General features: G+C 36.0%; 2 protein-coding genes across 2 annotated transcripts; both read left to right on the top strand.

Annotated features, from left to right (window-relative positions):
- The first annotated feature begins 147 nt into the window (after positions 1-147).
- LOC121367359 (internal alternative NAD(P)H-ubiquinone oxidoreductase A1, mitochondrial-like) lies at positions 148-14,393 on the top strand. The gene is made up of 9 exons (XM_041491482.1): positions 148-276; positions 2,421-2,843; positions 3,299-3,524; positions 3,768-3,938; positions 6,371-6,530; positions 10,174-10,304; positions 11,164-11,286; positions 12,936-13,086; positions 13,633-14,393. The coding sequence occupies exons 2-9, from the start codon at positions 2,569-2,571 to the stop codon at positions 13,761-13,763; spliced, it is 1,368 nt and encodes a 455-aa protein (XP_041347416.1). The 5' UTR covers positions 148-276; positions 2,421-2,568; the 3' UTR covers positions 13,764-14,393.
- On the top strand, positions 741-2,427 carry LOC121367360 (tRNA-specific adenosine deaminase 2-like). The gene is made up of 2 exons (XM_041491483.1): positions 741-798; positions 1,718-2,427. The coding sequence occupies exon 2, from the start codon at positions 1,728-1,730 to the stop codon at positions 2,259-2,261; it is 534 nt and encodes a 177-aa protein (XP_041347417.1). The 5' UTR covers positions 741-798; positions 1,718-1,727; the 3' UTR covers positions 2,262-2,427.
- Positions 14,394-15,315: the final 922 nt, after the last annotated feature.

The following is a 15,315-nucleotide window of genomic DNA, read 5'->3' as shown; positions in this document are numbered from 1 at the left end:
TTCTGGATAGGTGTCAGCACTGTCAAGTTTTTAAACCAGCGGAAAATACCGAGTACAAACCAGACTGCATTTCACGAGCTCAGTGCTAATTGAGTAGTCTGTAGAATTAAAAAAATATATTATTTACCGTAGTACAAAAATAAAACAACGCTTCGATGTCAATAGCTTTACCTATTAGAAGCTCTACTCATTAAGTAACGTGGTTCACAAATCTTCGCACCTTTCCGCCAAATTCGGACGATGAGGAGTTCCGAACATTAACCAAGTTTATTACAGGTGCTTGATTATTTAACAGTTAAATTAATTATTCCCATAATAGTTGTAAATTAAATTAAATTGAAATTTTGGGTTTGTTTAACTGGTTGTTTTATGGGATGGTGACTGTAGAATATATTTGGGATCACTGAATCATAATATTATTAGTAAGCGCAGAATATACTCTCAGTACCTCTGCTTACAAAATAAGGGACATGGCATCTTTCCTATTTTACTGTTATTTTTAACAAAAGTACTCGTTAATAATTTTTAAATTAACATTATTTATTATTATCGTCACTGTCACTAACCTTAACCTTAACCCTAACTCTATGATAAGTATTTATAATGTTCTTTATTATAGCCTACGCTACTAGTTCACCAAGGTAAACATCTACGGTCCGTTTTTTAACATTTTGACATTTATTGGACCCGATCAGCAATAAACATCACAATAATAAATATCGTGCCGGAGACGTTTATCTTGATGAACTACCTACGCTACGTGACAGTGCCAAAGGAAAGTCCTACCTTATCGTCTGGGTATGTATTATGGTGCGGTATCAGGTCAGGTCATAGGTTTTAACGTGCACATTCAGAACAAACTGTTGTAGCACACGTCTGTCCTCGACGCAAATGTCGACTTTCACTGGCCCCTAGGTCCAGGACAAGAAAACGTTTGAGGGGTGGGGTGGAGGAGGGGGTCTTCCGCGCATGTATTTGCAGGGTTAGTAGGGGTCGAGTGTTGGTTTCAGTGCTATGGAATTTGCAAAAGTTCCATAGGATTTAAGTAAAATAGAAAATGTTGCGTAATTTCTTGAAGGTAATTTGGATGCATAATTTAGAATGGTTCATCAAAATTTAGCTATTTGGTTGATTTGACATAGTTGATCAAAAGGTAGCTCCTTGGTATTGGTTCTGAAGTGCTATCTTTAAATAATAATTGTGCGGCATCAAAGAAACGCTGTGATGTCACATGTAGAAGTTGCCCGAGTACTCAATTATGATGCTCTTATTATGGCCAGCAAAGAGTAGCCCATGAAGTGGTGACAGCAGGTTTCCTCCTTCAATATTTGTGTGGTCCTTAACTATGTGTCTGACACCATATAACCGTAAATAAAATGTGTTGAGTGCGTTGTTAAATAAAACATTTCCTTCCATCCTTCCACATTACGGCCAGAGCAAACTGAACACCAAAACTGCACAATCTGTGTCTACCAAACGGTAGTCAAAGATTCCAGCTCTAATACAACAATCCTGTGTTTGACATAAAATTCCTTTACATCGATAATTTTTGAGTTCGCTGAAAACAAATATTTGACACATTAATCACTAATAAACACTACAGGAAGAAACCTGACAGCACCCTCTTTTAATAATGTTCGGTTAAGTATGTAGGTTGAACACTGATAGTTGAGTGGCTTTGTGGTTTAATCTGACTAAACAGCCAATATTATTTCAGTGACTTATAGATGGCGTTGGTAGACCGAGTTCACGTTGAGTGGATGACGAGAGCTTTGGACCTGGCGGAGAAATCTCTTCTAAACTCTGAGGTTCCGGTCGGGTGTGTGTTTGTTCACCAAGGCCGGGAAATCGCCACAGGACGAAACGAAGTGAATGAAACAAAGAATGCCAGTCGACATGCCGAAATTGTTGCTATGGAGATTGTTGAGAAGTGGTGCGATGATGAGAAATTAGTGCGAAACGATGTGTTTTCAACGTTAACTCTGTACGTGACAGTGGAACCATGTATCATGTGCGCCTCAGCTCTCCGACAGATGAAAGTTCCTCTCGTCGTCTTCGGTTGTTCCAACGAGCGTTTCGGTGGCTGCGGATCCATACTGGATGTTGCCAGAGATGTGTTGTTAGGGCAGACAACTCTGACATGTATCCCGGGTGTGATGTCGGAACGTGCTGTTGATTTACTAAAACAATTTTACAAAGGAGAAAATCTGAATGCACCTGAAGAGAAAAGAAAAACTAAGCCACAAAATAATGACAAATAAAACCATGTTAAAAAAAAAAAAGATTAGTCTGAAGCCTTGACATGTTTATAAAGTAATGTTTTACCATGCATTCAGATTTACATGACTGCATTTGGATAAACAAAAAATATTTTTTAAACTTTAAAAATAGTTGATAATGTGTTTTCAATTTCTCTTCAGTTCCTGGCTGCTGTACACATGTGATCCTGTTTATTGACATGGGTGTCAAATGAGATCAATCAAAGTAGTTTTCTGAACTCAATTAACTTGTAAACATGACATCATGATAACATGACCTTGAAAACCATGGTCATCCAAAACCAACTAAATGGCATCAAATGCTTGTACTAGCAATATGCTGAAGTGTGTGAAAAGGAATTTGTTTTCCTATTTCATACAGTGCTGTGGTCATTCAAGAGCTCAACACAGCAGTGTTAAAAGTGGCCGTAAACAGCTGATTATTCTCGGAACTGGCTGGAGTAGTTACAGCGTGTTGAAAACGATTGACAAAACTATCTATGATGTCATCGTTGTGAGTCCTCGAAACCACTTCCTGTTCACACCGTTACTCTGCAGTACCACAGTCGGAACTCTTGAATTCAGGTAATTAGTACTCATATATCATTGATGACCAAGTGTTTAATTTATTGAATTTGTACTCGAGTTTTGTTTATTATATTATTATAACCTGAAGACTGGCCGTCTAGTTGTGGATTTTGGGGTTTTGTTTTCTTTAGCAGAAGCTTTTATTCCATTTGTTTGTGCGCTGGATATTTTTACAAAGTCAAGGTACAAGTAATAACACCAGAATCAACATCATATTAACAGTCCAAATTCTTTATCATTAACATAGACTTGAGTTTTATTTTCAAATTCCTCTATCATAGTTTGGACTTGCACAGTCCAAATTCTTTCACAGACATAGCTTTGATTTGTATTTTCAAATTCCACTTTATAGTCTTTATAGATCTATGATAGTTTCGACAAACATAGTCCAAATTCTCTCTCATTGAACTACATGTAGGTTTGATTTGTATTTTTAAATTCTTTTTTTGTAGATCTATCATCGAGCCAGTGAGAAACTCTGGGTTCCGGCAGTCTGCCCACTTTCATCTGTCTCGAGCTGTTGGCCTGGACACGGAAGAGAAGACGTTGGTGTGTGAGAGCGTTCTCAAACAAAGTCTGCGGTACACACTGAGCTACGACAAGCTGGTGATCGGAGTCGGTTCTCTCAGCAATACATTCGGGGTTCCTGGAGTCTCGGAACATGCTTTCTTTTTGAAGGTATTACACATAGACTTCAAGCTTCCATATTTTGTCTTAAAAGTATAGAATTGTAAGACACATTCCAGAAGAAAGAATATACATGTATGTTTGTCTGGCACCACGGCACAAGTGGGCTGAATGTAAAAAACTGCTAGCTTATTAATATAATATCATATGTTTTAGAGAAAATAACATATTTCAAAATTAATTATTTCAGTAAATACTTTGTATATTAAGAAAGATTTTTTGTTTATTTTACAGGAAGTGGCTGATGCCAGAAGAATTCGGAATCGTCTTCTACACAATATTGAATTGGCTGTTCAGCCTCGAATTGAAGAATCGGAGGCAAATCGGCTCTTACATATTGTTATTGTTGGTGGGGGTCCGACTGGTATAGAATTTGGAGCTGAAGTGTACGATTTTGTGGAACAGGTGGTGATTTTTAATGTCATTTATTTGCTGCTGTAACAACATAACTTTATACTTTATATACCGGCCTCGGTGGTGTTGTGGTTAGGCCATCGGTCTACAGGCTGGTAGGTACTGGGTTTGGATCCCAGTCGAGGCATGGGATTTTTAATCCGGATACCGACTCCAAACCCTGAGTGAGTGTTCTGCAAGGCTCAATGGGTAGGTGTAAACCACTTGCACCGACCAGTGATCCATAACTGGTTCAACAAAGGCCATGGTTTGTGCTATCCTGCCTGTTGGAAGCGCAAATAAAAGATCCCTTGCTGCTAATTGGAAAGAGTAGCCCATGTAGTGGCGACAGTGGGTTTCCTCTCAAACTCTGTGTGGTCCTCAACTATATGTCTGACGCCATATAACCGTAAATAAAATGTGTTGAGTGCGTCGTTAAATAAAACATTTCTTTATACTTTATAAGAATGTACTATTTATTGTGACATTACAGAAAAAAGAGCATTTTTGGAGGGCAATATCCACCCACTCTTACCTGTCCTGCTAGGTATCATGCTGTAGTAATTGTGACACATAGTCCAGAGTGTTAGAGGAGAAACTCACCACCACCACCATATTTGTGGAGAGAAATGCACTATAGTAAGAGGTCAGGTTAAATATTTATAAAAACAAGGGAGATAATTTATTTCCTCTCTCTGTGCATTTTTACACATGTAATGCATGCTTTGATATATACCAGGGTTATTTATGATGTGGATATTAAATACATTAGTAGATAAATTCATGTTAAATATTTGAACATGCTCCCCTGAACGTCAAGTTTCTCTGTTTCCGATTCTTGATGGTGCATTATCTAGTCAGTTTTGCCAATTTCTCTATATAGAGAGATTTAATACATTTTTAATCTTTACTCAATTTAACATGCCATCTTGAATGTCACGTCCTGGCTCAAAGTTTGAGGTGGTTATTTTAATCATTTAATACAACCAGTCATCATTATACCTTTTATTTATACCTGGAACATTGAGAAGAAGGAGAATTAAAAAGGATTATTATTTCTGATAAATGGTTTTTAAATAAAATTAACTTTTATATGTCAAATCAACCAGGACGTGACATATATTTTGAAAAATAATTAAATTTATCATGTAATATCTTACATTTTCAGTGCAATCAAAGTATGTGATATTTTTCAGATCACATACTTTAAGAATTTGATAACTTTGCAAATTAGATGTAAATTAGTCGAGGTCTTGGCACTAGGTTTATTGACATTTAAGCAAACGTACTTGGGTGACACTCCATGATTGACGTATGCATTCATAGTCATCAAATAAAAAAATTTCAATGGCAATTTGACACTGAAAGCTGTCCAGCATTCAGAAAACAAAAAACGTTAGGCATAACTTTATTTTGATGTAAGGACATCAAAAATTACGACATTCGAGTTTGATGTCATTTCCATTCAAAAATACACCGCGCCACATATTCTTACGTCATTTGAATATCTAGTAATGGCAGACTGGAATTAAAATTGCGTGTACAGTTTACAAAAACACGTTGTATTAAGCTTGAGCCTTTATGATAAAGAGATTATTACCCTCGTGTATTTCGGTATCGTCAATATATATTAGGAATAAAAATAATGTATTATGCTCGCCAGATACAATTTTTATTCCTAATATATGATATTGACGATACCGTGAAACACTGGTAATAACCTCTATATACTAATTATGATATGTAAAACACTCTGGTAATAACCTCTATATACTAATTATGATATGTAAAACACTCTGGTAATAACCTCTATATACTAATTATGATATGTAAAACACTCTGGTAATAACCTCTATATACGAATTATGATATGTAAAACACTCTGGTAATAACCTCTATATACGAATTATGATATGTAAAACACTCTGGTAATAACCTCTATATACTAATTATGATATGAAAAAAGGCAAAGTAGTATTTTCATATGCAGTATATTATAGATATTTTGTCCTGATAACTAAATTTAAATTTGGCATAACTAATGAAATACTACTAAAAAACAAATGCCATGTCCTGGTTTACAAAAATTCATTTTTCAAATAAAACTGTCATTAAAATACATTAAACATAAGTAAATTGGCAATAAATATATATTTTTATATGCTTAAGCATGTTAACTTTAAGTTACAATAAAAACTTAAAAACCATGGAATGGCCCATTTAAAAAACATATTTAATTCCTAGAATTGTTTTTATTGAAGGTTTTATTAACTAAGTTTCTACACTCCGATAATCGACACCATTCCCCACCATTCCTTAAAAGCTGTCTTTTTTATTCCCACTTTTGAAATAAAACATACGCAATCAATGTAAATAATTATCATTTTTTATTATTATATAAAGGCATATTTTGAATATAGATGTGTGAAATGTAAATTTTGCAGGATGTGGCCCGACTGTACAAGCAACAGAAACATAAAGTTTTTGTGACGCTGATCGAGTCGAACCAGATTTTGTCATCGTTTGATGATCGACTCCGCAGCTTTGCCACCAAGAAAATCAAGGAGAGAGCTCGGTTCGATCTCGTACAGTCCTCTGTTGTCGGTAAATGTTTTGTTTAAAGTTTTTGAGATGACTGATGATCACTGATTCTTAAAAATAATATTTACTTTGTATTTAACCGCATTAAGTAGTAATTACTAATGTGTATAAGGACTCCATAATGGCAACTGGATACATTTTGAAAACACTGTTTACGTGTCTTTTAAAATTCTATCACAACTCGAAAGTGTCAGTAGGCTTGTCAGTCTCTTTGATTGTGTTGTTGAATTAACAAAACACAAGCAACTAAATCTGTAACTTTTAAAGTGCTGTGCCAGACCATACACTAAAATTTCAAATTCAACAATTAAATGCTTTCTTAATTCATTGCAATAATATTTTACACCGATATGTAAATCAATAATTACGAAAATGCCCCATAAAAGTATTAAAACATCACTCCCGTAGAACACTGCCGGAAACGACCGAGTAAAATTCTCGGTAAAAACATTTGCCTGTAAATAGCCATGACGTCATGAAGGGAACGCGCTTCACAGAAACCTACCACGAGACGACTTTCAGCGCAAGCGAAAGTGGGACCGACAGCGACTGCCAAGCTCATTGATCATGCGATTCTTCTTTCGATGATGAATAGTGTAGTAATGACGACTGGACTAATATTTGTGCAACACAAAAAAAATAATGCCTTATCAGTTTGAACCTGGAACATCTTCCGATGAACCACCGGCCTGACAGATGACGATGAAAATGGTCGTGGAGACCGCTTACCACTAATTTACAACTTTTATTCTTGTTTTGTTCTTTAGCTTTTGGTGCGAATTATTTTGCTACACTGTATGTTCTAATACTTGTGATGTAGTAGAGAAGATGATAAATAACTCTTGAATTCTACGAGTCGAGTGGACCCGATATCGGTAATTTTAAGAAATAAACAAAAACGACTTTTAGTCCGTCCCCATCCCTCTATGAAGATAGGGGTTTTTATGAACAATTTCAGTTTAGTTTGACGTAAAAAAAAAAAGTAAGTGTTTTGGAAATAACAAAACAATACTATTTTTTGTGTGTAGTTGTGAAAACAGTCTGCTCAGAAATAAATAACTTATTTTAATTTTAAGAAATAAACAAAAACGACTTTTAGTCCGTCCCATCCATGAAGATATTTTTGTGCGAATAATTTCAGTTTAGTTTGACGTAAAAAAAAAAGTAAAAGTGTTTTGGAAATAACAAAACAATACTATTTTTTTGTGTGCAGTTGTGAAAACAGTCTGCTCAGAAATAAATAACTTATAGCACATTCCATAGTATGAAAAAAGGTTTTCTTTGTGGGAAGGTATAGTAAAATTAATTTAATGTATTTATAGTCTGTTTTACAGGGAACGCCTTTTTTCATACTATGGAATTTACAAGTCATTTATTTCTGAGCCGATTGTTTTCTAAGATGCATACAAAATTAGCTCTTTTTTTTCTTCTTTTTTTTACAAAAAAACCCTACATTTTTGTAGGATGGGACGGACTAGGCTATAGATACTTACTTGTTTGTACTTTATTATTTTAATGTTCTCGAACTGTAAAGAAAAATCTCACAAATGAACGAGATGCAAACGACAACAAATCGGATCTCGATGATTGCACGAACCGTGCATGAAAAAACAAACTGACTGGAGTTGAAAGCATAACGCAATTTGGGACATTGACGATATGCACCCCAAAGTCGTTTCGGTGTGGATGGCATCGGCTGTTGTCATTTGTTTTGTGTCGCAGAAAAATTGTTGGTACGGCATATTTTTTTAAAAGCCATAACACATGGTATTCCCATATCTCGCTTAAGCCGACAAGCCATTTCGGACGAATCGAAACTAAAGTGCCTGCAGTCAACGGTCTCCGGCATTTTCTTCCTGTCCAGTATTTTCACGTTGTTTTAATCAAATTTACACACAGATTATTCACAGCAACATTACTAGGAAATGCGTGAAGACTAAATCTATCGGCTTTTGTATTGCTACAGCCGCCAACAACACGCCGTTTAACCATAATAAACACAAAAGAAGCAATGAATAATGGCGCTGACTATCGAAAGGCGTTCCCTTCGTGACGTCACGGATCAAATCTTACGGAAATTCCCGAAACGAATTCAGCTGGTTCTGTTTTTCAGGGGAATATTTTTAAATGGAAAATATACCGTTATATAATTTTTTTACATTTTTTTTTGTTAATTTTCTAATCATATTAACTAATATCTTGATTGATATAGCTCAATACATCATACATCTGGAACAGCACTTTAAATGCATTACACCAGTTATTGTTTTTTTTATTTGGTGTGTGTCACAGATGGATGAGAGATTGACTATTAGTAAGACATATTGTCCAAGAAACAAGTCAAACAACAAAACATTTTAACAAATTTATATACAAAATATGAATATACAAAATGACGATATCACTCCAAACACAACACTACCCCAACCTTAAATTAAACCCCCAAAAAACTATTCAGGTGTCCATGGTAAGCCAGTTTGAGCCAACTAGCTTCTAGTCAATGTTCGAGCCTTAGTAAAATAATCATTTTAAACCACTTCAATTTGTATCAGTATAAAGTCATCTGAAATTCACTGTCATTGCGAATACTATCAATATCTTGATGACGACCAGACACTAGCACATTTTGGATGGTTGGCTGTTGACATCTCTTGCAGACATCTTAACAACAGTCCGCCACCACGCTAGTCTGTAGACATCTCTTGCAGATGGCTCTCCTACAGTTCCGCTGGTTACATCTGTGTCATCACTCACACCCAGTTATAGCTCACATAGCTCACATACTTCTTATGGTTCTGGCTCACGCTCAAACCCAAAGGCTGAAACAAAAATGTCTACAAATAGGCTCACTTAATATAATTATGGCAATAAACTACCACCTCATTATCAGGCCCGCCTGACACTTATAAAACTATTGTAATACAATAAAACAAATTAACCTTAACCCCTTGTGTTGTACCATATTTACTCCTGGCGCACACAACACCACAAATTACGCTTAACCCTCTAATACGGTCAGTTACACTACCGAAAAGATACACTATACACACACCCAATTATCCTATAACAAAGTAAAACTACCTAAGTTATAGCACCTGATATTATGCACTGATATACAACACCACTTACATGTATATCTAAATACAAACAAATAAACAACCCTATTAATAATCACCACAAACAAATTACAATTAACTAAATTGCCCAGTTTCCCAGTCAACTTGCCTGCTGGAAACCTTGGCAAATGCACTGATGAACAGACAGGTGACGTTTACCTTTCCCACAGCCTGCATGCTTTTTACCTTCAGCTTACTTTCCCACTGAAGAAACTCAATATACTGCTCATAAAAAGTCATAACACAACGTTTTCACAATTTACCCAGTATGCACATGCTCTACCAGATATGACAAAATATTGGGCATTTATTATATAAACCCCCTCTAACATCATAAAATACATAAAACTAATCTTTTCTGTGACAGTGTGGCAGCCTAGTAGCTGGAAGTGTATTACCAGGCAATACTTTGTATTTTAGAAGTGTGTCCATTCTCTATTTTAGTCACCTGAAAACTCAGCATAGTGTAACAGAGCTAATGTTCTTTCCAAAATGTTCTGCAACTGGTTTGTGGCTTTGTATTTCTTCAGAAGTGACTGAAATGTCTGTGAAGCTGAAAGATGGAAAAGTTCTGCCATGCGGCCTTGTAGTATGGAGCACCGGTCTGCAGCCAAGAGATTTCACACGGTCGCTACACGTCGCCACAAATAACCGAGGCCAGGTACTCTAGTTTTATAGTCACATGGTCTCTATCAGTCGCCACTCAGGTTTTATATAGTGTCATTATCTCCATGTTGAATGAACCAAACCAATAAGCTGAAGATAGATCTAATTGCTGGTGGTGGAAATTATGCCCTAGACGTTAGAACAAGCCCCATGTTTACAAAACATTTTGAGTCTAGACTTAGCACAAATTGTTTGTATGTGATGCTGTTAGAAAATTGAGTCAAGACTCAAATGTTTTATAAATACAGGCCCAGTTTTTCTACCTCAAGTTATCTGGACACACATTATATAGATTGAGATAATGACATTTAACATATATAGATCAATGAAGTTATCATTTTGACAAAAAAAGTATTGTCATTTAAAAAACCCACTTCTACTTCATTTAATGAACTTGTACAACAGGTATTAACACTTTCTTTAATTTTTTTTTTTATTAATTTTTTTTTATTGTACCATGTTTGAAGTTGTTTTGTATGGATTATTTATTTGAAATGAATTGTGCATGGTATTTCAATAATTGCTGAAATTGAGAATAATACTTTTATTTCCCCCGATTTTACGACCATTAATTTTATGGTTATCTCACTACCCTTAGGAACATGTATGGATATCAACTACTGTCACTGTTTGTTGGATAAGTAAGTATGATATTATTTTGATGTTTCTCCATCCATTTTGACAGTTATTGCTTGTTTAGAGTGATGGTCTATCAGTATGATTAAAATATTACTATTTTGTGTCAGAACACACCTCAAATATCTAATAAAATAAACTTGATATGAATCGTACATATCACACATTTGATTCAGCAGCTCATTAGCAATATTTCTTCTTCTTTGTTCTAACACCAGATAGAAACGGACAGCTATCTCCGAGTGAAGACATCAGGAGACACGACAGATGTCATTCCTGATGTGTTTGCTATCGGTGACTGCGCAGACATAGAGAATCAACCACTGCCTACCACTGCACAGGTAAAGAGACAAATATATCCCAATTGTGCGTTGGGATTGGAAAACATTCAAAGGGTACAGTGCAGGGGTGGGGAAAAATAAAATTGTCAATCGGTCCCACTTGATGTCGTCACAACCGGGGGGTGGGTGGCTAATGGGAGGAATTAAAAAAAAAAAAAAAAAAAAAAAAAAAGCCCATATTTGCCAAATAGTTTTTTTTAAAAATCATAGTGATATTTGTATAGTTTTATCTTGAATCATGAACGCAAAACAATTTACAATTTTTTTTATTTTTTTTTAATCACATATGATCAGTGAAAAACCCCACAAATTGTATATATTTTACATAATAGAATAAATAATATAAAAAAGGAATAAAAGTTATGAATTTTAATTCCCATATATGTATAAAAAGTACGAGTATTCAGTACTGTATCTTGAAAATTAATAAAAGATGGCACCGTTGAAGCGTTTGACAGCCTGAGCTAGCACATGTTTAGACAAAGAGAGTAATAAGGTCATCACTGATTGGATGAAATTTGACCTCTACTGGCTCTTGAGATAACAGTACATGTAGCTGTTCTGCTTACTCCCACTTGTTAAATAAAAGGTGGAAACCTTTTGTTAATTTTAAAATCCTTTATAATTATTGGATACACTACATTGAACAGTCAACAATAAATACATTTATAGATTATTTCATTTTATTTTATGCTATTTTAAGCAGTTTGTATTGCACAAAAGCCTCTTGCTTCGGACTAGGACACTCGACCTGACAGAGCTCCGTACACAGGTGTTGACAGATGTTGATTGTAACCAGTTGCAAATTCTGGGTCCTTTGTTTTAATTGGAGTGTAATACATTGATGGCTCTCTAAACCAAGAATGGTGCTATCGTTAATGTCTGTGTAATCTCTTGACCGACTCAGCCACTTTGACAAATGTCTAGCCTAGTGGCAGTCGATTGACACTACTGTAGGTCCGACTTCAGTGACTGGCGATATACTTAGGCAGACTTTAAAATCACAAACGTCTGAAACACCAGACCACTATTGACCACTATTTATTTATTATTTTAAATCATGCATGAGATACCGATGTCTGGGCTGGCCGGTCCGCTTGACCGATAGAAATTTGTTCCAGTAATAGAAATGGACAGGTGCTTCGGACCGACAAGAATGACAAAAGTGGGACCGGCAAACGCGCGTTTTTAAAAAATAATTTCTGTCTCAGAGATCGAGAAAAAAGGGCTTTTCCCCACCCCTGGTACAGTGAGATGGTTTGAACCCATGACCCATGATGCTTCAAGTCAGCATTCTAACAGGGTAGTTCACTGAGAGGTATTGATCCTACAATCTTGCAATCTAGACCAATGTTATTTCTGTGTTTAACTTATTTATTTAAATACTCTGCCGAAGTCGTTCAAATTTCTAGGGAGGTCTGGGGGCAGCTCCCCCCATGAATTAAAAAGTTAATTTATTGCTAGCAAATTATTAGTACATGTACCAAGCCAAAAAGCCTATATTGGTAGAAAGTGCCCAGCACTGGCACATCTAAACTTTCCTCAGTGTATAAAGTTTTTGTTTAAATTGAACATTGGTAAAGCAGTTATTTTTCTCCTGTATGCATGTTTTATATCTGTATGTATAATGTTTTATTTTTTTCGTTGAGGTTGCGGAGCGGGAAGGCCGGTACGTTGCCAAATTTCTGAACAGTAACTGTTCCTCCGACACAAAACCCTTCAAGTTTGTTAGCTCTGGAATGATGACGTACATCGGGGGATACCAGGCGCTGGCAGACACTCCAGAGATTAAACTACAAGGTGAGCATTTTGTGTGGCAAGTTTTATTAAAAATTGATATTAAAAAAAGAAAATGTATGGTTATAATAACAAGTTGTGTGTTTTGAATAGTGGTCCTAATTTCCCATGCAGTAAGTACTGATTTGTAAATATACCAGTTATAAATATAATATGTAGAGTTCTAGAAACACTTAATCATAATGTCTTTAGTTACCGGACTTAATCTGCCAGTATGGAGAGACATTGTACAAGTGCTTTATGTCCCATTATTTGCTTTAAAAACCAACTGGATTTGTCAGTTAAAATCAGTTTACTACATACACTATAAATCTCATTAAGTTACGTGATTATAATTGCTGGGGCTAGAAATGTATTAGCCTGTCTGAAATAAACCACTACAAACAGTTCATAGATGGATGTTGCTAGTACATTATGTTTGCCTAATTTCCTCTTTTTCTTTTATCTGTTTAATACAGGGTCATAAAAACCCAAACCAAAATGAAATAAAGGGGATTATCAAGTGTGTCAAGGAGAAATTTGTTTTGACATTTTATTCTGTTTGTTTAGGTTTTCCTTCCTGGGTGTTGTGGCGATCGGCTTACCTCACCCGTCTTGGCAGTTGGCGGTTACGAATGCAAGTTCCAATGGACTGGATGAAAACTCTCGTCTTCGGACGTGACATTTCCAGATTTGAATGAACTGCCTGTAGTTCAGTAGTTACCGATTTGACAGATTTGAATGAACTGCCTGTAGTTCAGTAGTTACCAATTTGACAGATTTGAATGAACTGCCTGTAGTTCAGTAGTTACCGATTTCACAGACCGTGCAGTTGGTTATAGTTTTACAGATATTGCCAGACTTTGCAGATGGCTGGATCAGTTTAGATTGGTTTAAATGTAATTGCATATTAAATGAAATAGAAATGTATATATTGATATAAATCTATCCTCTGCATCGATTCACATATCATTTGACAGTCTGATATCTTGTACCAAGTTGTACGGTGCCAGTAGTTACCTAGGAGCAAGTCTTGAAGATAATTAGTAAACATTTGTCTCACTTTTTTTTTTTTTTTTAAATATATAAAATGTCTTTTCACTGTTATTGATACACAACTACCTCTGATGATTGTCATTTACCTGTGTATTATTTATATTACCAACAATGAATTTATTTGTATTGCTGTATTTTCTCATAAAATATTTGTAAAGCTGTTGTTTATTCCAACAGAATTCTATGTATTTTTTTTGTAAATATGAATGTGAATTACATATCATGGTTGTCTGTCTGTAGTAGATTATTTATTGAATAAAATGTCTGTCAAACTAGTTTTCTTTCTTCTGGTTTCTTCTCTTTTCATCTCCACCTCTCCCTCCCCCAGCTGTTTGATTTGTTTGTTGTACCTGTACTAAATTTAACATGACTGGTAAAAAAGGGGTGGTGTTTAGCTCTGAGGTTACATTGCATCTGCTGCCACTTCTGATGCAATGTACCTATATCGTATCAAACTCACTGGGCAAATGAAGAGGTTAGAGGCCGACATCCATGCACATCGCATCAGAAGTGGCAGCAGTTACAATGTACCTATATCGTATCGAACTCACTGGGCAAATGAAGAGGTTAGAGGCCGACATCCATGCACATCGCATCAGAAGTGGCAGCAGTTACAATGTACCTATATCGTATCGAACTCACTGGGCAAATGAAGAGGTTAGAGGCCGACATCCATGCACATCGCATCAGAAGTGGCAGCAGTTACAATGTACCTATATCGTATCGAACTCACTGGGCAAATGAAGAGGTTAGAGGCCGACATCCATGCACATCGCATCAGAAGTGGCAGCAGTTACAATGTACCTATATCGTATCGAACTCACTGGGCAAATGAAGAGGTTAGAGGCCGACATCCATGCACATCGCATCAGAAGTGGCAGCAGTTACAATGTACCTATATCGTATCGAACTCACTGGGCAAATGAAGAGGTTAGAGGCCGACATCCATGCACATCGCATCAGAAGTGGCAGCAGTTACAATGTACCTATATCGTATCGAACTCACTGGGCAAATGAAGAGGTTAGAGGCCGACATCCATGCACATCGCATCAGAAGTGGCAGCAGTTACAATGTACCTATATCGTATCAAACTCACTGGGCAAATGAAGAGGTTAGAGGCCGACATCGCATCAGAAGTGGCAGCAGTTACAATGTACCTATATCGTATCGAACTCACTGGGCAAATGAAGAGGTTA

The sequence above is a fragment of the Gigantopelta aegis genome, chromosome 3, assembly GCF_016097555.1.
Source record: "Gigantopelta aegis isolate Gae_Host chromosome 3, Gae_host_genome, whole genome shotgun sequence".
Classification (NCBI taxonomy): Eukaryota; Metazoa; Mollusca; class Gastropoda; order Neomphalida; family Peltospiridae; genus Gigantopelta; species Gigantopelta aegis.
This window is presented reverse-complemented; position numbering and strand designations above follow the sequence as displayed.

Excerpts from the sequence above, each read along its gene's own strand:
- LOC121367360 (XM_041491483.1), top strand. The coding sequence starts at position 1,728 with ATGGCGTTGGTAGACCGAGTTCACGTTGAGTGGATGACGAGAGCTTTG.
- LOC121367359 (XM_041491482.1), top strand. The coding sequence starts at position 2,569 with ATGGCATCAAATGCTTGTACTAGCAATATGCTGAAGTGTGTGAAAAGG. Across the intron at positions 6,531-10,173 it reads CGTACAGTCCTCTGTTGTCG|AAGTGACTGAAATGTCTGTG; the intron begins GTAAATGTTTTG and ends GTATTTCTTCAG. Across the intron at positions 13,087-13,632 it reads TCCAGAGATTAAACTACAAG|GTTTTCCTTCCTGGGTGTTG; the intron begins GTGAGCATTTTG and ends CTGTTTGTTTAG.